This window comes from Fulvia fulva, chromosome 2 (assembly GCF_020509005.1).
Source record: "Fulvia fulva chromosome 2, complete sequence".
NCBI classification, from domain to species: Eukaryota; Fungi; Ascomycota; class Dothideomycetes; order Mycosphaerellales; family Mycosphaerellaceae; genus Fulvia; species Fulvia fulva.
This window is the reverse complement of record NC_063013.1, coordinates 4,579,228-4,599,305: the sequence shown is the minus strand read 5'-3', so window position 1 is coordinate 4,599,305 and position 20,078 is coordinate 4,579,228. Positions and strand designations below refer to the sequence as shown.

The 20,078-nt window shown below is 54.4% G+C and overlaps 9 protein-coding genes across 9 annotated transcripts; 3 read left to right on the top strand and 6 right to left on the bottom strand.

The window, feature by feature from the left end:
* Positions 1-122: 122 nt before the first annotated feature.
* CLAFUR5_03307 (Altered inheritance of mitochondria protein 6) lies at positions 123-1,569 on the bottom strand (the record flags this gene model as incomplete). The annotated part of the gene is made up of 2 exons (XM_047902455.1): positions 123-1,149; positions 1,202-1,569. The coding sequence occupies 2 exons, from the start codon at positions 1,567-1,569 to the stop codon at positions 123-125; spliced, it is 1,395 nt and encodes a 464-aa protein (XP_047758404.1).
* Positions 1,570-2,167: 598 nt separating this feature from the next.
* On the bottom strand, positions 2,168-3,815 carry CLAFUR5_03306 (2,6-dihydroxypyridine 3-monooxygenase; the record flags this gene model as incomplete). The annotated part of the gene is made up of 2 exons (XM_047902454.1): positions 2,168-3,482; positions 3,733-3,815. 2 exons carry the CDS (start codon positions 3,813-3,815, stop codon positions 2,168-2,170), a joined length of 1,398 nt encoding a protein of 465 aa, XP_047758403.1.
* A 425-nt stretch (positions 3,816-4,240) lies between these two features.
* CLAFUR5_03305 (Autophagy-related protein 8) lies at positions 4,241-4,765 on the bottom strand (the record flags this gene model as incomplete). Its single annotated transcript, XM_047902453.1, has 3 exons — positions 4,241-4,277; positions 4,336-4,568; positions 4,676-4,765. The coding sequence occupies 3 exons, from the start codon at positions 4,763-4,765 to the stop codon at positions 4,241-4,243; spliced, it is 360 nt and encodes a 119-aa protein (XP_047758402.1).
* Positions 4,766-5,268: 503 nt separating this feature from the next.
* On the bottom strand, positions 5,269-6,481 carry CLAFUR5_03304 (Peroxisomal membrane protein PEX16; the record flags this gene model as incomplete). The annotated part of the gene is made up of 2 exons (XM_047902452.1): positions 5,269-6,275; positions 6,328-6,481. The coding sequence occupies 2 exons, from the start codon at positions 6,479-6,481 to the stop codon at positions 5,269-5,271; spliced, it is 1,161 nt and encodes a 386-aa protein (XP_047758401.1).
* A 267-nt stretch (positions 6,482-6,748) lies between these two features.
* Positions 6,749-7,009, top strand: CLAFUR5_03303 (uncharacterized protein; the record flags this gene model as incomplete). The annotated part of the gene is made up of 2 exons (XM_047902451.1): positions 6,749-6,774; positions 6,829-7,009. The coding sequence occupies 2 exons, from the start codon at positions 6,749-6,751 to the stop codon at positions 7,007-7,009; spliced, it is 207 nt and encodes a 68-aa protein (XP_047758407.1).
* Positions 7,010-7,859: 850 nt separating this feature from the next.
* Positions 7,860-12,047, top strand: CLAFUR5_03302 (Rik1-associated factor 1; the record flags this gene model as incomplete). Its single annotated transcript, XM_047902450.1, has 1 exon — positions 7,860-12,047. One exon carries the CDS (start codon positions 7,860-7,862, stop codon positions 12,045-12,047), a length of 4,188 nt encoding a protein of 1,395 aa, XP_047758406.1.
* Positions 12,048-12,297: 250 nt separating this feature from the next.
* On the bottom strand, positions 12,298-14,069 carry CLAFUR5_03301 (High-affinity glucose transporter; the record flags this gene model as incomplete). The annotated part of the gene is made up of 2 exons (XM_047902449.1): positions 12,298-12,686; positions 12,740-14,069. 2 exons carry the CDS (start codon positions 14,067-14,069, stop codon positions 12,298-12,300), a joined length of 1,719 nt encoding a protein of 572 aa, XP_047758405.1.
* Positions 14,070-15,533: 1,464 nt separating this feature from the next.
* On the bottom strand, positions 15,534-17,973 carry CLAFUR5_03300 (Anaphase spindle elongation protein 1; the record flags this gene model as incomplete). The annotated part of the gene is made up of 2 exons (XM_047902448.1): positions 15,534-17,807; positions 17,863-17,973. The coding sequence occupies 2 exons, from the start codon at positions 17,971-17,973 to the stop codon at positions 15,534-15,536; spliced, it is 2,385 nt and encodes a 794-aa protein (XP_047758721.1).
* Positions 17,974-18,531: 558 nt separating this feature from the next.
* CLAFUR5_03299 (uncharacterized protein) lies at positions 18,532-19,449 on the top strand (the record flags this gene model as incomplete). The annotated part of the gene is made up of 1 exon (XM_047902447.1): positions 18,532-19,449. The coding sequence occupies one exon, from the start codon at positions 18,532-18,534 to the stop codon at positions 19,447-19,449; it is 918 nt and encodes a 305-aa protein (XP_047758789.1).
* Between the last annotated feature and the right edge of the window lie 629 nt (positions 19,450-20,078).

The following is a 20,078-nucleotide window of genomic DNA, read 5'->3' as shown; positions in this document are numbered from 1 at the left end:
TCTAAATGCCCCGCCTGCTCAAGTCTCCAAACATGCCGCATGCTTCCTCACTTCATAGAACTTCATAGCCGCAGAGCTCGCTCCTCCGTCGTGATTATTGTCTCTTCTCCCTGGCTAATACTCTACCAGAACCCATGCGTCCTCGCCTTCCAATTCTCGACCGCTGCACCTCTCAGATCATCCACATTCAACATATCCGCGCCCTCTTCCATGAGCACATGCCAAACATGATTCCTCAAGCCTACCGGCCAGCTTGGCGTATCCCAATACCTCGCTTTCAGACCTCGTCTCTGCGCACCGTGGATCTGTCCCCGGATGATGTTCATCTGCGACGAAGACAATCTTCCTCTCCAGACGAAACCCACGGCGTGCATAAACGAGACGGAGGCGTAGTAGGAATTGCCGGGATTGAAGTCGGAGGATGAGGACGTCCCGACGGTGCCTTGGGAGGATTTCTGTGGGAGGGATGGGGCGGAGAAATGTTCTTTGGGGTTCTCGAAGAGCTTGTCGAGCGGTGCATCGAAGAAAATGTCGCGGTAGGTTTCGTTTTTGGTCACAAGGTCGAAGGGGGTGTTGCCGGTTCCTACGACTGTTACGGCGCGGGAATGGGTCTGGTTGCCGTCCCAGTATGTGAGGTAGTCTTTTTCGCGGAGTGCTTCGAGTTGCTTCGAGACGAAGGGCCAGGTGTCGCGGCCGTTGGTTTTGAAGTCGATGAGGAGGATGAGAGATTGGTTGGGGTCCTCATCGAAGACGCCGTGGCCGGTCGTGTTGGCGAAGGTGGTGTTTTGGTTCATCTTGTCGAGGAGGTCTACGAGGGGGTTGACGTAGAGGTTTCGGAATGTTCGATTTCTTGTGAGTGATGCGGTGTTGTGACCAACGTAGAGCTCCTCATCGAAGAGCCAGACATCCGCCTCGACGCCTGTACATCCCCAGTGGATGGCGTCGAATAGAGGTACTCTTCTCCAGTAATCGTTGTGCGAGTGGCAGCGAATTGGTATCACGTCTCGTGTAGCGTCTGTTGGGTAGTCTTTCAAGCCAGCTCCAACATGGCCTGGCTTGCCCCAGTCAGGCCAATATCCATCGTAGGTGTCCACGTCCCATAACAACTGGGCTCGTCCAACTACGGCTTGTAGAATGTGCAATACGCCACTATCACAGCGGTCAGCTTTCCAACCTTCACCAAAGGAGATACAAGACTAACAACGCCAGCAAAACCACCAGGGGCAGAGCTATCAACGCTCTCTTGAGGACTCCAGCGACATATGACCTTCGACATCTTCGCAGCTCTCGTGGCGGCGAATGCCTCTTCAGCAAGCCTTCAGGTAGGTGATTCTGCTCGAAGTAGTCATATGATGCCTTCCGCCGCCGCACCGTCATCCCCAATGCACCAAGCAGCCTCGCAAGAACACCACTCCGTGACTGCTCGAGAACAGCACTCGACAGATCCTCGTCATCTTCGAAGCTGTCCCGGTACGGCGCGGCAACGGTAGACCCTTCGCTCATGGACGTCCGCGAGTCGAGAGCGTGAGAATCCGAGGACGCGGCCTTGATTCCGCCGTTGCTCGACATCGAAAAACCACCTGTATATAGTACTTCTAGTTGCTCGCACGCGATGAAGGTGGGAGGAGTGCGAAAAGGGAGTGAACATGATCGCCTGGCGCGCCTGACCAGACGGTCTGTACATTAATCCCGCCGCACATGAGCGTCCGCAGGCAGACTCCAGTTGAGGTGCAGGAGTCGGGTGCATGTCGAGGAAGCCGGAACTCATTGGTCCATGCAGGTCATGACCCGTTTCGAGCAGCTTGTATCCCGCGACACGTGGTAGGGCCCAATTGATGACACTTGCGCAACCGTCACAGCTCGCGATAGCAAGCAGCTACTGTACTCCTGATCATCCATTCAGTGTTGTGCCAGAGGCTGTGTTCCTACCAGTTCTGGAAGCCATAGCACTGATGAGAGGTAGGATCGTATATGCGCTGCCAGTGCAGCACTTTACAGTAAGGCTGTACAGGTCGTTCACATCAATGATTGGTTTGCAAAGCCGGCTCCTTGTCTGCAGCGTTCAATAGTAGCAATGCAGCTTCGACGACACAGACGAACGAACACGCAATCCCATGGTCCAGGAAACAGCATCCTCCCTGCTATGCCAGGGCTTGCATATTCGTATCTAACCCGCCAGCGGATGTTGGCCAAACTGACTACGTTCGCCCATCACGACACCAGCCTTCTGCAACCTAGCAGCAAACCCCAAGACTGCCGAGTTGTACTCTTGCTTGGTCATACCACCGCCGTACAGCTTACCAAGCTGCAGTGCATCGAAGGCTGCCTGTCCCGTAGAGGCAGCAGTATGAGGTCTGAAGCCTGCCAAAGCATCGCCAACTAGCAGAACCTTCCCATCAAAGAAGCTATTCTCAGGACTGATCACATCCGTGATGGCTTGGATGAACGGCTGCTCCGTCTTCGCCACTGCTTCGGCGTATTGGGGAGGTAGCGCCTTCGCAGCGTGGGCTTTTTGCTTCTCCCAGACTTGCGGCTGCATCAAACCTACCGGCAGAGTGATGGCATGCCGCTTGCCATTGGTGTCCGTCATGAGTTCTTCCAGCTCCTCGCTGACTTCTTGGTAGTTGACATACCACACCCAATTGAATAGCCGCCGCCCAGGCCCCATCGTCCCATCTTTGCCAGGTATGAGATAGCCCAAAGTCTGCGTGCCGGTGCCATAATAGAAGGTGAACTTCTCCACAAACACTTCTTTCGCCTCATCCGATAGCTGACGTTCAGGAACAGTACCTCGCCACGCAACATACCCAGCATACTTCCTCTCCACCTCCGGTCTCAGCAACTTTCGTACCGTCGACGAAGCCCCATCCGCAGCTATAACCAGATCCACCACTTCACTACTCTCTCCGGCGTCCTTCTGCTGCCATGTAATTTCCACACCATCCTTTCCTGCATCCTCAACCCCGGTCACAGTACATCCATTCACATACTCTGCCTTAGGCCTCTCATCTCCCTTCAAGCCCTTTACATACTCACTCCTCAACCCCTCGACTCTCCATCGTAACAAGTGATAGAGTAAGTCCCAACTCGTCATTCGCTGCTCTCTCCTCTCCACACTCTCGGGGATCACGGTCCCATCCTTCTTGAGGTAATGCCTGAGTTTGCTGGCAATAGCGATCTCCCCGCCGGCTCGGACATACTCGGAGAAGAACTGCTGTACTTCAGGACCAGCTACAATGCCAGCTCCTTGGTTGTGGAGTAGATTCGTTGGAGATCGCTCGAGAATTGTGATTTTGTCTGGCGAATTGGGGAGGGAGAGGAGTACTAGGGCGTGCATGAGACCGGCCAGGGAGCCGCCTATGATCAAGACGTTCTTTGGAGTACTGGTAGACGCCATGATGGCACAGTGTGTCGATAGTTCGATTGTGGCAGTATACCGTAAGAAGTGTTTGACGTGGGAGTCAAGATAGAGATGTGATGTACTTACCGTTCATTAGCCTATGTCCATAGCAGAACTTGTCAATGTGGATCTATACCGATACGTTACTATGTCGTCTTACTTATGCTCTGCATCCGAGCAATACTGTCAATGATGCGCATCACATGCCTGCGACAAGGGTACATGTACAGTACGCCGAAGCTCGGCCCTGCAGCTGCCCCGCGATGAAGCTTCTTAGAGTCGAGCGGTCAGCGAGGGGCGGCTTTGGCGCTTAGTAGATAGCCCAAGGCAGCGAAGTGATGCGTGTAGAGGGCTGGGAGTATTGTAAATCAGAAAGGCACGCTGCATCGAGCGGTGCGTTGTTGGTTGCTGGCATGCGCAAGATAATCATCTGACGCTCGTGCCCTGATCACCTACGTCACAATCCATGTCGCAGTCGCAATCCGCGAGCCGCGCGAGGGATGACAGAATGGGAGAACTCAACAAGCAGAGAAGAACTGACAGATGAGATAGCGCGACTACATGGAGAAAAGGGCTAGTTACTTCTGCTCTACAGCCGTACTGCTCCCTTTCGTTGTTGGTATTGTCATGTTCGCGTACTGCTTATCATCATGCTCCTCGTATACCTGGCGTCGGTAGTGTCGGTAGCCCTTTGTGTCTGCCCATCATCAAATTGCAATAACGCCCGTGTTGTGAGAAACCAAGGAGAACGTTCTTGTCGTGGGCATGTTCGGGACGTCGTTCGTAAGATTCCGTATCGTGGTCGTGGGGTGGGAGGGGTGTATGGTTCGGGTTGGTCGCTTATGCGGCCTCGCCGAAGGTGTTCTCGCCGGAGTAGCTGGATGGTATTGTCAGTGTCTGTACGTTAAACGGGATGAAGAGTGGTGTGATCTTACGTGATGTAAAGGAATCCATCCTCGTCCTTGTGCTCCTCATAGATCGAGCTCATAAGTGCGGCAGTAGGAGGAAGGACCTCATCGACGAAGATGAAGATGGCCTTCTCCGGGCTCAACTTAATGCGCTTGCGGATCACGTACACGAACTGGCCGACGGTGAGGTCGGCTGGAACGAGGTACTTCTTCTTGTCGATGGTCGCAATGTCCGACTTCTCGACCTTCTCGCAGATAACCTGCCGATGCTGTCAGTAACGCTCTCACATCTAGAGTATGTACCGAACGAGTATGACAGCGCCAATGCGACACTACCAACTGTCTTTGTGGCGTGGAGGCGACTCACAGGAATGCGATCAGCGTACTTCTGGCGGATGCGCTCAGCTTCGGCCTTGCGCTTCTCGAACGGGTGCTCGTCCTTGAACTTGGAGCGCATGATGGCGGTGGTTGTGGTTGGTAAGTCTGCTGGTCTGGTTGTTGGTCCGAGTAGTTCGCACAGCGTTGGTCGATGTTGTTGTTGTCGTAGGTTGGTGGGTGTAGAAGAGCAAGAGCGTGGAGAGTGTTAAGAGGCAGCAGGCGGTCGGTGGGGCTGGCTTAGCGCGCTCGTGACTACTGATGCGCGAGGCTTTGCAGCCGCGAGAGTTCACTTCGCAGATTGAGGCACAAGATGATCTGAGTCGGGTGATGAATGTCGCATATGCAATAGCTACTGATGCGATCATGAACATCGCTCAGCAATAAAGAAGTCCTTTCCGGGTCTTTGTCTGCCCGTCATTCAGCCTTCGCCGCACCCCAGCCTCAAGACTGCCCTTACACCGGTCAACAACGGGCGGCTCGTGTCCATACAAGATGCTCCGTAACGCCATGCCTTTGCGTGTAGCACCCATATGCCAACCCATCGCTCGCTAAATCAGGTATCATGTGACACAAAGGAAGTCATTATAATGTTGCAGTCGGAAAGTAGAACTGATCCCAGAGGAAGTCGTAGTCCTCCATGAAGGTGCCGATCATGTCCAGGACAGGCTTATTCTTCAGCTTCCCAGCAAAGCCGTTGATTATGCCTCGAGTGACATTCTCGTAGAAGGCGCCGCGCATCGTCCACCACGCCAGTGACCAGCCGCGCTTCTTGAGCTCTTCCCGCTCGAGCTGCGTAAGTCCTCTTGCGCCGCCGGGTCGTCTTCGCTCTAGATCGTGCTTCGCGATTTGTCGTGCGCCGTACTCGATGCTCAAGCCGAGTAGCCAGGGCCGCCAGTCTGCTTTGCCCTTGCCGTTCTCTCGTTGTGACCAATAAGCCATGGCCATGGCATATATGACGGGGCGCAAGATGAACATGACTTCTGCAATTTCTCCGAATCCAGAAGTCCGGTGCACGAGAGCCTTGGGAGGTTTGATGTCGTCCGCTGTTAGCACTTTCGAGAGCAGATAAGACGATATGTCATCCGGGTTTGGCAGTGGCGGAAGTGTCAAAGATGTCCTCGGCATAGTCCACCGTTCGCTGCCTGCTGTCATGTCCGATAGTTCGCTTGGTGTGCTGGCCAGTTCCTCGTCGTCGGTGTTCTTCTCCTCCACCACAACTTCGCGCTCCGGCAAGGGAGGAGACAAAAGCGGCCGGGAATTCGTCAGTCGCATGATTATCAGTCTGCACACAGCCTTCACTGCCTCCAATAGCATTACGAGCCTCCATCTTGTCTTCTCGCCCCGCTTCTTCGCCATCATCTCAAGCAATAGTTCAGTATACTGCACGATCTGCAATGTCGTTGCAGTCCTCCGGTATGTAGGGCTCTTCTGGCAGTAGAACCTTGTATATCGATTGTGCGGGCTTTGATGTCGCGGTGCTCGAAGTTGTTGCGCCAGCGCTCGGGACAGGAGGTTATCGTGATATAAGGAGAGCAGTTGCACGCCAGAGTTGAGGGATTCGGTCGATGTGTCGGACATCTTCAGTCCGCCTGCGATACGGTGAGATCCTGCAGACCAATAGCTCATCGATTCTTGACGTACCAGGGACAAGATATGTCAACGATCGCAATGCGCCCTCGACCTGACCGACTGCGCCAGCGTTCTTGGTAATGAAGTCGCCATACATGCTGACCCATTTCGACGGCAGCTTTAACACGACCTTGGTCTGCTCGGTGGCAGATTTGACGCGCTCCATGGCGTCGTGATGTCGTGTTTGTGAGCACAATGCGAGTGCGTTGGAACAGAGGAGAGGGCGCGAGATCGCGGACTGGATGATGCGCTAGTAGATCTCCGTGTTGCCGAGGCTTCCTGGATGGCCCGGATTTGATGGAGAAGCCTCATCAAAGCTTGCTTACCTCTCCATCAACTTAATCTTCACATGTCAAACAGAGCTCTTCCTTCCAACAACCACACCTCCAACGCGACATCGTCTTTCTGGACCGTGTAACCCTGGACCGATACGATGTCTGCACCCTACTTGATCTCGAGGTAAGCTCTCTGCTCAATGCTGTCATTATCCAGCAGCGGCTAACCTTCAAACAGAGTCATTGATCCCATCTTCGCTGTCAGCGTAGGCATCATCGCAGCCGTGGTTCGCATCAATCGGGAAGAGAAAGAGAAAGGCAGAACGACCGAACAGACCATTGAGAGTCTCAGGCGAAGGATTACCATGGTGTTCGACAGCGACGCACCGGAAAGGCCAGCAACGGAGAAGTCTGACTAATGCCAAAAGCAAGGCACCATAACACACTGCTTGAGCTAAGGACTGAACATGGGAAATGGTATCAGGATCTTGTAATCGACTGCATAGAACGGAGGTCAATCATGACCTACCAGCAGCAAAGCTGCTTGTACGCGACCTGGGGTCAATGTTAACCAGCCTGCCCGGAACAGGACCTCTACTCGGAGGTATGCTCGCAGAGAACACGACGGTCGACGCTTGCCTCATGACACAGCCTCGCGACAAAGGAAGCGAGGTTCACAGCTGGCTCACGCCACGTCCCATTCGGTGTGGTTCTGGCAGTCGACATCACTTCCAGAGTGGTTTGGGCCAGAGATTGCGGTCGCCCACCATGCCGCAATGAGTCAAGTGGACCGACGGCGATACTCCAAGATAGTAGCAGCAGCCGTATGTTGGAGGGGCGGTTTATTTGGGCTCAATGCACATTAGATAGACTGATGGTGGTACTATTGAAGCTTGATGGAGACATGCTCCAAGGATCACATGCCCGTTTTCTATCACACGTACCGCATCTCAGCGCTTTTGATCTCACCTTTCTCATCATATGCTTTCGCTCATCACATGCATCGGCATATATCGTTGCTGCTCACATGTTGCAGTGATGTCGGCGGCACCTTCCGCGTTTCGAGCACTCTACGCGTTCCCCCGCGTCGACCTTCACTTTGCAATAACTTTCGCGTTGCTGTCGAGACATCCTTCAGGTGAGCTTTGCTGGCTCAACAGCTTCGCCGTACAACTTCTCTTCTCCTTCTGCATACATGGCGCTCATTGCTCACCTTCTGATCCGAATTGCGATGCTGCACGAGTTTCATGCCAGCGCCAGCGGAACAACATGTCGGTCATAGACTTGTGCTCCAGCGACGAAGACGATGAGCCATCACCACCAAAGTCGGCATTGAGTAGCTTTGCACCACGTAAGGAGAAATTCACCGGTACTGGAAGCACGAGCGGTCAAAATGGCAGCGTTGGGAAGGCCGATGGACCTCAGCGACCTCAGCAGAGCCATTCCAACAACGGTACACCACGAGCCCAGCAGGCACAGCCGAATGTCTTCCTGCCAGCGAGAGCCAATGGCCACAGTGTGGGCTTCGTAAATGGATCCGTCGGGGACAGCAGTTATAATGTGTCGCACATACCACGAGCCAGCGAAGAGACGCGACAGAACAATTCAAATGGCGAGAGAAGAGGTTCACACCACAACGGCTCACCAGGAGGAGCTTCGCTGGCTGCACTGCTAGCGGGAGTCGCAGCGAACGACAATGCTAGCCTCGAACAATTGCGCTCCAGCATGGGCAAGCGAGGCTTTGGGTCTCCGCAGGCAGAGCAGCGAAGCAGTGGTGGAATCGACAAAGATCAGCGGTACAAAGATCGCCGGGTGTCACAAGTGCCTGTTAGGGAGAACGCAGTTCATAAGGCACAACCAAGGAAGTCCGACGCGCAGGTCGTGTTGAAGCAGCCACTTCAGCGATCTGCTGCAGCTGGCCCAGGTTCTGGCGACACATCTGGCAGACCATGGTCAGGTAGCAATCCATCCCCCATTTCAGCTGGGAAGCCGGCATCAATACCTCAACGACCGGATTTTATACCGCGGGCCAACACTTCCAACGAGGATTCGTACTCCGGTGCTGGTCTGATGACCGTAGCCGCAGCGCCTGGAGTTACAGGCGTTCAACAAAACTTCAAACGGACTGTCGCATCAATTGACCCTTACCAAGCTATTGAGGCTGCTATCAAGCGTCGCAGGACCGACGATGGTGCCAATGCGGCTCAGAAGAGTTTCAAAGTTACAGACATCGACCCAAAGACTCGACCAAGCTCAGTCGACAAGACTGATCCCTTCGGCGAAAGAGTCTCATACTCTGACGAGCCGGATCTGCCTGCCCCTAGGCCATTCCAACGCACCGTCACGAGCATCCCACGGTCTGCAGCGGACCTCCCACGAGCTGTTAGCACGGTGGCTAAATCCTCCTTGGATAAAGAACTGGAAGCACAAATTGCCATTAACGCGGCCACCCTGAGGACGTCTGACTCGGATCATAGTTTATCAACGACCAGAGATGATGCCCCAGTGGTGTCCCCCGCCGGGCTCGTCACAGCGGCCACTGGTAAACGCAATGCACCTTACACGATTGAGGACCGGAGACTGTTGAAGCGTCTGAAGGAGGTGGATGGTCTTTCATGGGACGAGATTATCTCCTACTTTCCGGGACGGTCTCTAGGCTCTGTTCAAGTCCATTACTCTACGAAAGTAAAGGGACAACGACTAGAACCTGCTCAGAACGTTCCTACACGACCTCAAAGGATCGCTCCTCCTGTGGTCAGACCGACTGTGCCCAAGCAGAACATCAGAAAACCTTCGCCGGAGCAGCGTGCAGCACCTGTTCGCAAGCGAGGCGCTAGGGTCGGAGGCCCCTCTGCCATCGATGGACTTGTCTCCTGGGCCTCTGTACGCAATGCTGGCCGGGAGATCATAGAATCAGCAGCGACTGCTATGAAGGACGGCGACATGTCTCATCCCAATTACTTGCTCAAACAAGACCTGATCCATCCAAATTCAGCGTCTCGTGCATTGCGGATGCGTGAGCTTGGCCTTACCGGTATGCGTGCTTGGGGTACATCGGTGCGAGGGGTTACTGAGGAGCTGAAGAACCACGTCGTGAAGTCTCATAGCATCCAGAAGCAATATCACGGCACGTCCGGTGACGTTGTGGCATTGTCATGGTCGGCCAACGATGATCGTTTCGTGGCGGGTTCCATCGCCATATCTGATGCCACGAGTATGCAATACAACATGTCAAGGAACCTCCTCATCGGCGATGCAAAGGGTGGCGAGCTGCGTGAACTTGTGGAACACCATGTACATCGCCCACTCGTTGACAACGAGAAGAATGTGAACGGCCTACACGCGATGCGAGAGACGCAGGATCCTAGGCTGTTCCTCACAGTGACGGCTGCTGGTTTCTCTCCAAAGGGCGACAGACTGTACACGGCCGGCACCGACCAACATCTCAGGATGTATGCTACAAAGAAGGATCTGTCAGGAGTCACCTGCAAGTATGCAGTCCCGCACACTGCATCTGTGGACTTGTTGTCCGTGCGCGCTAATAGCGCGGTGGCTACAGGATGTCATGCAGCGTCCAGTTGTGTCAAAGTCTTCAACTGCTCCAGATGGGATTTCAGCGAACGCATATCATTCTCGCCATCGCGCAGCAACTTGGATGTCTCGGTGCCGATCTACCCTTCTGCTCTGAAATGGGGACAAGCACATCACCACAGCAATTACCTCTTAGCAGGCTTTGCGGGCGATGAGGAAAAGGCCCACGCCGGTGAAACTTGTCTGTGGGACGTGACGACAGGTCAGTCGGTGGATCTGCGAACAGCTACCCGCAACGTCTTCGATGTGGCCTGGAATCCATTCCCAAGTTCTGCTTCGGTCGCTTTCGCTGTGGCCGCTTTGTCGACTGGAACTCAAGTTAGCAAAGGAACCCGAGGCGTAGTGCATCTGTTTGCACCTAACCAACAGTATGCGAGGAGGGTGAAGACGCTCGAGTGCAGAGCACGTGATCTCAATGATGTTGTGTTCTGTCCGCACGATGATAAACTGGTGGCTACTGGATCTGCAGATGGAACAGTCTACATCTGGGATCTACGAGCATCGGTGGACGTACCATTGCATACTTTGAATCATGGCAGTTCCGTGCTCGTGGAGGACTCTCCTGATACTGGCGTTCGGTTCCTCTCGTGGGGTGCTACTGCCAGCCGACTCTACTCTGGTTCGTCAGACGGCATCGTGAAGGTATGGAACCCATACCGTTCATCAGACAACACCCACATTGAAGACATCGCGGCTCCTTCGCACCAACGTTCTGCTGTTATGTCGGCGGCTTTCAACTCCGACTACCGAGAACTGCTGGTGGGCACGGAGAATGGCCGTATCGATCTCTTCAGTATCGGTGGCCAGACCAGAGCTAAGCCGCAGCATTTCAAGCTCCACACTGCACCTCCACCTAGACAAAAGCGACAGGAGCCGTTTGAAGCTGCTCGCTCACTGTTGGCGACCGGACAGATCGAGCTACGGCCTTGTGGCTCGATGCCGTTTCGGCAGGCAGTGCAGGGGCCAAACTACAGTGGACCTTTTCTGGCGCCACCTGCGGACGAGACAATGCAGGCGGAGGCGACGTACCAAGATGCTCTGACCGCACAACACGAAGCAAGCATGAAGTCAGCCGCCCGAATGGCCGATCCAGGTGACGATGAGGATCTTTTGAAAGCTAGCAAGAAAGTCCACGAAGCTCAGAGGACCATTGACGATCTCCAAGAGCGGCTTGAGCATTTCACCTTTGCACAACCGAAAGCCGAGCAGTTCCAACGTTCCTTACTGAGAGCAGAGGAAGCGCACAACGTGTTGACGGCCCTAGCCCACGATACTGCTCCATGCAGTCTTGAGTGCAATTTCCTGCCCTCCGCGGATGAACGCGAAGATTCTGGTCGCTCAGAGCTTCGCATTCCTGGTACACTCCGCGCCATGGACCTCAACGCGGCTCGTGCCAAGGACGAAGAGCTAGATGATGCTTGTGCAATGTGTTTTCCAAGAAATGTCCTCGTCATGAACAAGCATCCGGTGCGAATCCACTGCGCCTCCTGCTCGTTGAAGAGAGCCAACTTGAATACAACATGCAGTCGATGCTCTGCGCCAGCTCGCGCGGAGATTGACAAGACGAAGCCCACGCTGTGTGAGCGATGCTCCTTTCCTTGCTTCCGATGTGGTCAGACAGCGAATCTTGAGACCAATCCAGATGGCGTGAACGTCGTCACGTGTCCGCACTGTGCTCTTGTTTGGGAGGCAGATGTTCTGGGCTACAAGCTTGTCTCATCGACTGGTAGAGGGCAAATACGGCGTCGCTTGTCACCTGAGGGCTTTCCTGATAGAATTGGCAGGCACTGGGATGGTTTCGCAGATGATGAGCGTGAGCATTATGCTTCCTTGTGGGAGGAAACACCACAGGATCAGTGGCTGTAGCAAAAGGAAGCCACTTCATAGAATATGAGCGTATAAAAGCTTGTTGAATGCATTTGTCCAATGCCGTACACTATATATACTGCTACAGTGCCAGAGCCTTTCTTGTCTGCGCAGTCCGCACTCACGCACTTGTGCCACACAAACTAACGCCCTCTATTCTTTCCAAATCCGCCCCAGATATATGTGCCTCACGAAGCAAGCAACGCTCAGAACGCTGTCGACATCATGCACCATAATTCTCCATCCTCTTTCATCGTTCATCCTCCTGCCCAACCCTTCTATATCTCCCACTCCCTCCACCCTGACTCCCACCATTGGCCCCCTCGCCCTTCGCCCTCTTCACAACATTACTGATCCAACCCCCGACACCTTCTCCTTGCTCCTCATCCTTACTCAGCATGGGCTTTCCATCCTGGATTTCCACCTCAGGAGGCTGGAGGTCCATATCGGGAATATTGGCATCTTGAGGCCCGGAGCCGTCGAGGCCGCCGAAGGAGGGAACGGGACTGCGGTTGCCTGAGAAGATGGACTCGGCTTCTGCTAGGGTTTCTGGAGTGTGGGCGATGGTTGTGGCGTCGCCGAAGATGGAGTTCATGTCTTCGAGGCGGACGTTGGCGGTTTCAGGGTAGATGAACCAGACTATGAGGGATGTTGGTGGGAAATTAGGGAGTGGGGGGTGGATGATGACTTACCGACGACGAAACTGACGGCGCAGAAGAAGGCGTGAAGCAGGTATAGACGCCACTTGATGGCTTCTTGGAGTATGGGTGTCATTTCTCCCACTAGCCAATTGAAGGCCCAATTCGTGGCAGTCGACAAACTTGCTCCCTTGGCTCGAATCGTCAATGGTAGAATCTCTGGTGGGTACAGCCATGGTATTGGTCCCCATGAGTATCCGAACGCCGCGTTGTAGATCATCACGAAGACAACTACGGCGGTAGGTGTCCAGTGTATGTCGATGTAGATGAAGTAGGAGATGGCTGACAGCGAGAAAACCATCATCAGCGCACCTGATAAAAGAATGAAACGCCGTCCCCAGCTGTCCACGATGTACCAGGGCGGGATTGTCGATAGTAGGTATGTGACTCCGTTGATGCCGGTCATGAGAATCGCATCTCGTCCAACCCATCCAGCTTGTTCGAAGACCAGTGGTGCGTAGTACGATATCACGTTGATGCCGTTCAGTTGGGCCAGCGCCTGTGCGGACATGGCGATGAACACACGCTTGTAATAGCGCTTGAACATGTCCGCATAAGATCGCTCGCCTTCTTGTCGTTCCAGGAGCACATTCATCTTGATCTCGCGGTACTCGTCCCTGGCCTTCGGATTGTGAATATCGCCCTTCCCGTAAAGATTCGCAATGACCACGATCCCCTCCTCATCGTGATCGTTGTCCAGTAGCCACCTCGGACTCTCCACGATTAGAAAACTGCCCACGGCAAGCAGTCCTCCCATTGCAACCTGCAGCAGCAAAGGCACGCGCCATGCCCAGTCTCCGTGGATGTAACTGCAAAAGTAATCCACCCACACGCTGCACATGTACCCGAAGATATTTCCCGAGAACTCAATACACGCCAACTTGCCGCGATTGTGCGGAGGACTGATCTCACTCTGGTAGACTGGCACGATGGTTGACAATGCGCCGACGCCCAGACCCGCGATAAACCTGCCCAACATCATCATTGGCATGCCCGTAGTAAACGTCTGAATCGCGCCTCCCACCACGAATATCAAGGCTCCGTACAGAATCGTCTTCTTCCGCCCCAGCATATCACCTATTCTTCCCACTGATAGAGATGAAACGAACGCTCCTACTTCTAAGATCGCGACCATTGTCCCGATCTCAGCGGCGGAGGGCTGGTTGAAGTAGTCCTTGAAATAAGGGCCTGTGATGATTCCGGACATGACACCCTGATCATAGCCAAAGAGGAATACTCCCAACGACACGAAGATGGACAAGAAGTAGATCAACTTCTTGCCATGCAGGCCGTGCATCCTCGAGGGACCATCGCCGGGCGCCATGGTTCTTGCTAGCAGGCGCTGTCCCCAATTCAGTGGCCTACGCTGCGGTGTAGGGACTTCGATCTCTTCTTTCCTCTTGATTACGCCAGCGTGTCCTCCGCGTCCGTATGTACCTCTATCTCGATCTTTCTCGTTGTGGTTCGAGTGGCTCGCGTACCGTACCCGTTGCGGCTTTCGATCTCGTCCTCGTCGTGACTCTCCAGCTTCCAGGTGATCCTGCCGTAGTCGTGCTGCAAGGGGGTCCTCCTCGTCCGCAAGCTGATCAACCAGGTCCCCCGTATCGCTCCAAAGCGAGAAATCTGACTCGTCGTCCTCCTCACTGCCAAAACTCCCAGACCTCCTTTGGCCCGTCAGCCTCTTCTCCTCTCCGCCGTCGTAGCTACTACTCCGTCTCCTTCCACTGGTGGAGCTGAGGGTATGCAGGGGGATGTTGGCAGGCTTCCTTGCACTGCTTGCGGTATTGAACGGAATTGTGAATATGCACGAGGGCTGGCTTGGAGCAGCCCTGGAAGTCCGGTAGGGGGAAAGAAGAGAGTTTTATGGGAAGCTTCACGAGGAATGCTGCGGTGGTGGTGCTCTGGGCTGCACGAGGTGCTGCACGCTGTCGTCAAGTGTCCACAAGGTCGGGTGCTACGACCAAGCGACAGGCGAGACGAGTTCGGCCGCTCTTTCGGTACGACTGGGAAGCGTTGCGAGCGTGAGACCGAGGGCAGGGCACGTGATGGCTTTCGTTGGAGAGATCGGGGAGAGTTTGGTGGGCGATGAGGATGTTCAATGGGTTCATTGATATTGTATGGAGGTTGTCTACATAATGTTTCCATACACTCCTGCCATCACCGCCATGATTGGCAGCTGAAGAAAAGGGTCTCATTATTTTTGGGCCAGAGTTCTGCTCAACATGTACATCACCTCAACTACATGTACTGCGATGCTTTCTTTGTTCTCAATAGCACAACGGCATCTTCACTATTGCTGCCGTGTACTCCCCCGATCGTCACCTCCACGATCTCCATCGCCCCATTGTGGACAGCGGTGAAGCCGTTCGTCAAGCTGCATCGGCAGATCTAAGGCCTTCTTCAGGACACCCTTGCTAGTCGCTACCACGACTGCAAAGGTACGTATCGTGATCATCAAGAGAAGCAAGACTTTCAATTCATCCATCACGAATGACATACAAGCTCAGCATCTCCGCCATCGTCGGCATCGATATCATCAAACACCAGCAGGCCGTCAAGTGAAAACGCGAGCCGCGTTCGTCAGAAGTATTTTCAAGCAAGCCCACCAACACCGTACCCGCCCGTCTTCTCTGGTGTATCTGCTCGTTGTCCTTATGAAACGCCCTGTTATGCAAAGTGTGGACCATCGCCGGCTCGCCCATCAAAAGTCGTAGCCAAGTGCTGTGTCCAAGTTCTTCAATCAATCCTTCGACTCCCGCTATTCTTCTCGTTGAGCAGGAAGCAGACTCTAATACGTCTCGCCGACCTCGCCATCGTCTGTCCAGCCGGCTTCACTGCCTTCGACCCAGTTGCTTTCTTCCACAATCGCTTGCTCGCGGACTTTCTTCACGGCTCCGACGAGACCTGAAGCTGTGCCCGGTCGCTTGTGTTGGGCTGCCATACGTTGTTGCGATGCCTTGACCTTGGCGTAGTATGCGTCGGTAGCATCGTCTTCGTCGGCATCAGAATTGTCAGTGTAAGTTTCCCAGTTCTCGCTCCCGCTGACTTGCGAACCAGACATGATCGAGGAGGTGTTCGAAGTTGCTCGAGAGAATGCAGGTGCCATGGGGTAGTCGGTTCGGCTCATGGGCCGCGAGGCTTGAGAAGAAGCGAAAGAGTGGCCAGATCGGTTCGAAGAGGCGTGGCTGGACGCGGAGTGCATGCTCGAATACTGGTCGTTCCGGCGGTACCTACTACCATCATCGTACGGGTCGTCTGGCTGCATGTGTCGGATAACGCTGTTGCTGCGCTCAAGATCAAGCCCATTCTCCTTGTTATTGTTGACCGGCGTGGGCGTGGGTGGTATGAAAAGGTCCTGCATCTTTGGTGGCGGTGCCCGTGGTGGTCCCATATTTCCTGGATGTCCTCGAATTGTGCCTCTGAGGTTGGGCTCTGACTGTTGCTCGCTCGGTGCGGTCCTGCCCTGCAATCTGCGCTCGGGCGAGTTGTTGCCATCGCGAAGTGCACTCATAGGCAATCGCGAGGCCGACGCGCCGGGTATCTTCGACGGACTCATCTTCGAAGATCCCATCATGGAAGCACCAAGCATTGATGCCCCCATTGTGGAAGAACCCATCACACTGCGACCAAGATTTGCCGTGGGTGTCTTGCTTCGTGGCGGTGGTGCTCCTCGCATCGTGCCAGCACTCCTACTGTGCGACAGAGCTGCTTTGTCTCTGCCAGCGCTCTTCGGAGCATCTCTCGTGCCAGACAACGCATTCGGTGTCTTGCTTCGTGGTGGCGGAGCTTTCGGCTCGGCAGCATCGAGCTCGTCCAGGTATCGCTGGCCATGCACGCAGAAAGGTCGACCATATTCGTCTTCCCACGACTCCAGAGTCCGTCGGAGATCGGCTTCCACCTTGGGCAGCTCTTTCGTGATCCGCTTGCGCATCTTCTCCTCGCGAAGGAGCTTACCCGGGTCCCGCTTCTCACCCTTGATCGTGCCCTTCGACATGAGTCTAGAGGCATCCTGGCTGCTCTTCTCCAGATCTTCTCGGTCCTGAATGAGACTGCGGTGGCGCTCAACAGCAGCAAGGATCGGCATGCGCTGTTCCTTCAGGGCTTCCAGGCGGGCGATTTCTTGTTCGTGCGCAGACAGCAACGCGTCCGAGTAGACATCCGAGAAAGCAGGCGCGAAGTCCAGCATTTCCTCCTCGGAGAAGTATAATGTATCCCATAGCTGTTGCAGCTTCACCCGAGCGTCCTCCACGAAGATGTGCAGATTCTGTCTCTTGAGCTCGTTGAGACGTGCCAGCTCGTCCTCGAATTCGTTGATCTGGCGGAGTCCGCAACCACGGTTGTTAGCCAGGAATTGCTTTCGCTCGCTGTCATCCACGCCTAGTCGGTCCCAGAGCCCTTCGACGGTCGCCTTCAGCTCCTTAAGCTTCCTCTCGCGCTGCTGCTTCTCTGCTACGAGCTTCTCGCGCCGTGCAGACAGACGCTTGAGGTCATCTTGATGCAGACCCAGCTGCTCCGGTGACTCTCGCCAATGCTGCACAATCTGGCTATCGACCTGCGCTTGTGGTGTCCCAAGCTCCGACCAGAGGTTGACTATGCTCTCAGCTGTCTGTGCGACTGTCGCGACTCGTTGGTTGTATTCGTTGTACACTCTCGTAAACTCGTTGTCCAGTTTTGCAACATAAGTAGCGGACATGTCGAAGTTGGGCGCGACATCGCCATTCTTTGGTGGGAGCTTGATGTTGATAAAGGATGGTTCGAGATGCGATGCGTATGATTCGAGGGCCTCGACCAGCTTCTTGACCTGTTCGAAGCGTTCGCGATGCAGCTTGGCGATCGTGTGGTGTTTCTGCTTCAGGCGCTCGATGCAGTTGAGAAGAGGAAGTGTGATTTTGAGGCCGTCCTGCTCGGATTCGTAGTCGTCCTTCGGCCTCGTGTCGTCTAGTGATCGCTCCATCTGGCGGATGGTCTTGATGAGGCGCTTAGCCTCTTCTGTAAGATCATGTTTCTCCTTTGCGACAGAGTTGAGCTGGTTGTGTAGTGTCTCAGAGAGTGCCGAGAAGAGCTGCGCGTGTCATGTTAGTGGACGCCAATTTACGTGTGTGGAAGCAGTTGCATACCTCAGACTCTCTCGAGTCGCGCTCATGGCTGGGCACGCCAATCTCGTCGAAGAAGCCATGTAGTCGCTCGATGATGGTGGTGACCTGCTGGGAAAGGTATGAAGTGTCCATGATGCGATCGTCGCTGCCAGCAGCTACATATGATGCAGGCCTATGAGCGGACCATGCAGACCATGTGTGGGTACCGACAGCTCCCGCTGGAATGCAGCGCGAATTGGATGATGTGCTGGAGCGATGCGCGTAGAATTCGTCAGTCGCAGGGCAAGGATGGATGGCAGCCTGAGAAGACACGCTCCAACGGCGACGGCAGATGTGCGGTAACGAGTGTGGTAGGCGAAGTTGGGACGATGAAATGTCTCTTGTGCTTCTCCAGCCAGCAGTTTGTGTTCACGTTCGTCTCCCCAGCAACGGCCTGAAACGATCGGCGACGACACTTTTCGTGACAAGGCCGCGTGATAGCATCATTCACTGCCAGCACTTCTCTGTGTCGCCTACACAAGTCACGACTGCAAGTATGGTTCGAGAAGGCACCCCTGCGCTGTCACTCGTGCATCATGCATGGCAGCAGCCCTGTGACTGCGTCGCCTACATGTACACCCCTTTAAGAGCCTAGCAATCGCTTCCACTATTCGACCTTCTCCCTCGCCTTCGCCGCCACTACCACCAGCCATGACTTCTATCCCACCGAGTGCAACCTTACCAGGACGAATCAATACTGCCACACGGAAGCAGCATACCGAGCTCAACCGACTCCTCATCAACCGACTTCCGCTGGCACTTCCGCCGAATGTAGCCACGCCTTTGCTTTATGCGAAGGGTATTGTACCCTTTGCTCGGATATTTATACTCTTCGAGATCGAGTGGGAACTCGTCACGCGACATGTGCAGAGCAAATCGACAGCAGGACAGACACAGCATGACTTGGACGTACGGCAGTGGCTCGCGAATCTGCGGCCACACGGTTTGGCAAGGTCGCATCGTCTGAAGAATGATTTGCAGCATCTCAGGCTCGTTGGTGGGAGGAACATCTACAGTACACCAGAGCTAGGGGACAAGTGGACGAAGAATATGCGGGATCTCATGCGACAGAAGCCACACGTCTGTGTGGCATTTGCATGGGTGTTCTACATGGCAGTCTTCAGCGGAGGCAGATGGATCAGACAACAACTTGCGAACGCTGGACCCGAGTTCTGGGAAGGAAAGTCACCGTTGACGCCCTCCACTGCAGCAGCAGAGAAGGTTGCGACGTCATCGCGTGAGGATATCGATCAGCCCGTGCCCCTCGATATTTCTGGCTACAGCTTTCTCTCCTTCGACTCGGACAACGACGGTGAAGAACTCAAAGCCCTTTTCAAAACACGCCTCGCCCTAGCCGAAGACCTTCTAACGCCAGACGAGAAACAGGATATCATCAATGTTGCAGAGCAACTGTTCGACAAGTCAATCTTTCTCGTCACTGAGCTGGATGCGAAGGTTCGTCGAGAGAAGATCCTGAGCTCGATGCGGAGTCTTGCTTTCCCAGCGGTACTGTGTGCGCTTCTTCTTCTGGTATTGCTGCGGGTGCCTTGGCTTCTTCGCCTGCTCTAACGACAGGGTAATGCTTTTCTGGGATATCTGCATTTGCATTGTCACTTGGGTGACTATCGGCGCATCAGCATATGGCACTGGCGTTTGGGGATAGACGGGGGGGTTGGACATACCCTATTTTTTCGTCTGCGTGACTCTTCTGCTTTCTTGGGATAGGCAGAGCATCGACAGCAGCAAGAGCTGCGCATCTGAGCGACGGCATGACGGCGTTTGAGAGCTCGGATGAGCAGAATACGGTCAAGAATAGATGGAACACACGCAGTAGGTGTAGCTTCTCTTATCTCGTACTTATGAATGATGGACTCGGCCCTGCTGATCTGCCACGCCTCCTCACGCGAACTTCACGTCTACTTACATGCCCGAGAGCTCCGTACAGCCTATAGAAACAGGTCGCTCCTTCCTTTTTTATGACGCGCAAGCTCTTGGCAAGTTTAATCGCGTCTTGGATTGCAGGGATTAGGTTGAACGCACGTCTGCTGCGAAGCACTTTACATGCATGTCTTGCATTTCTGCTCACAATCCAACCAGACTTGATACAAACGGCTCGACTACGGCCACTCCTGTCGCACCACGATCAAACTGGTCCACTGTCACCACCCGCATACTGTCACCACAACGACAGCATTAAC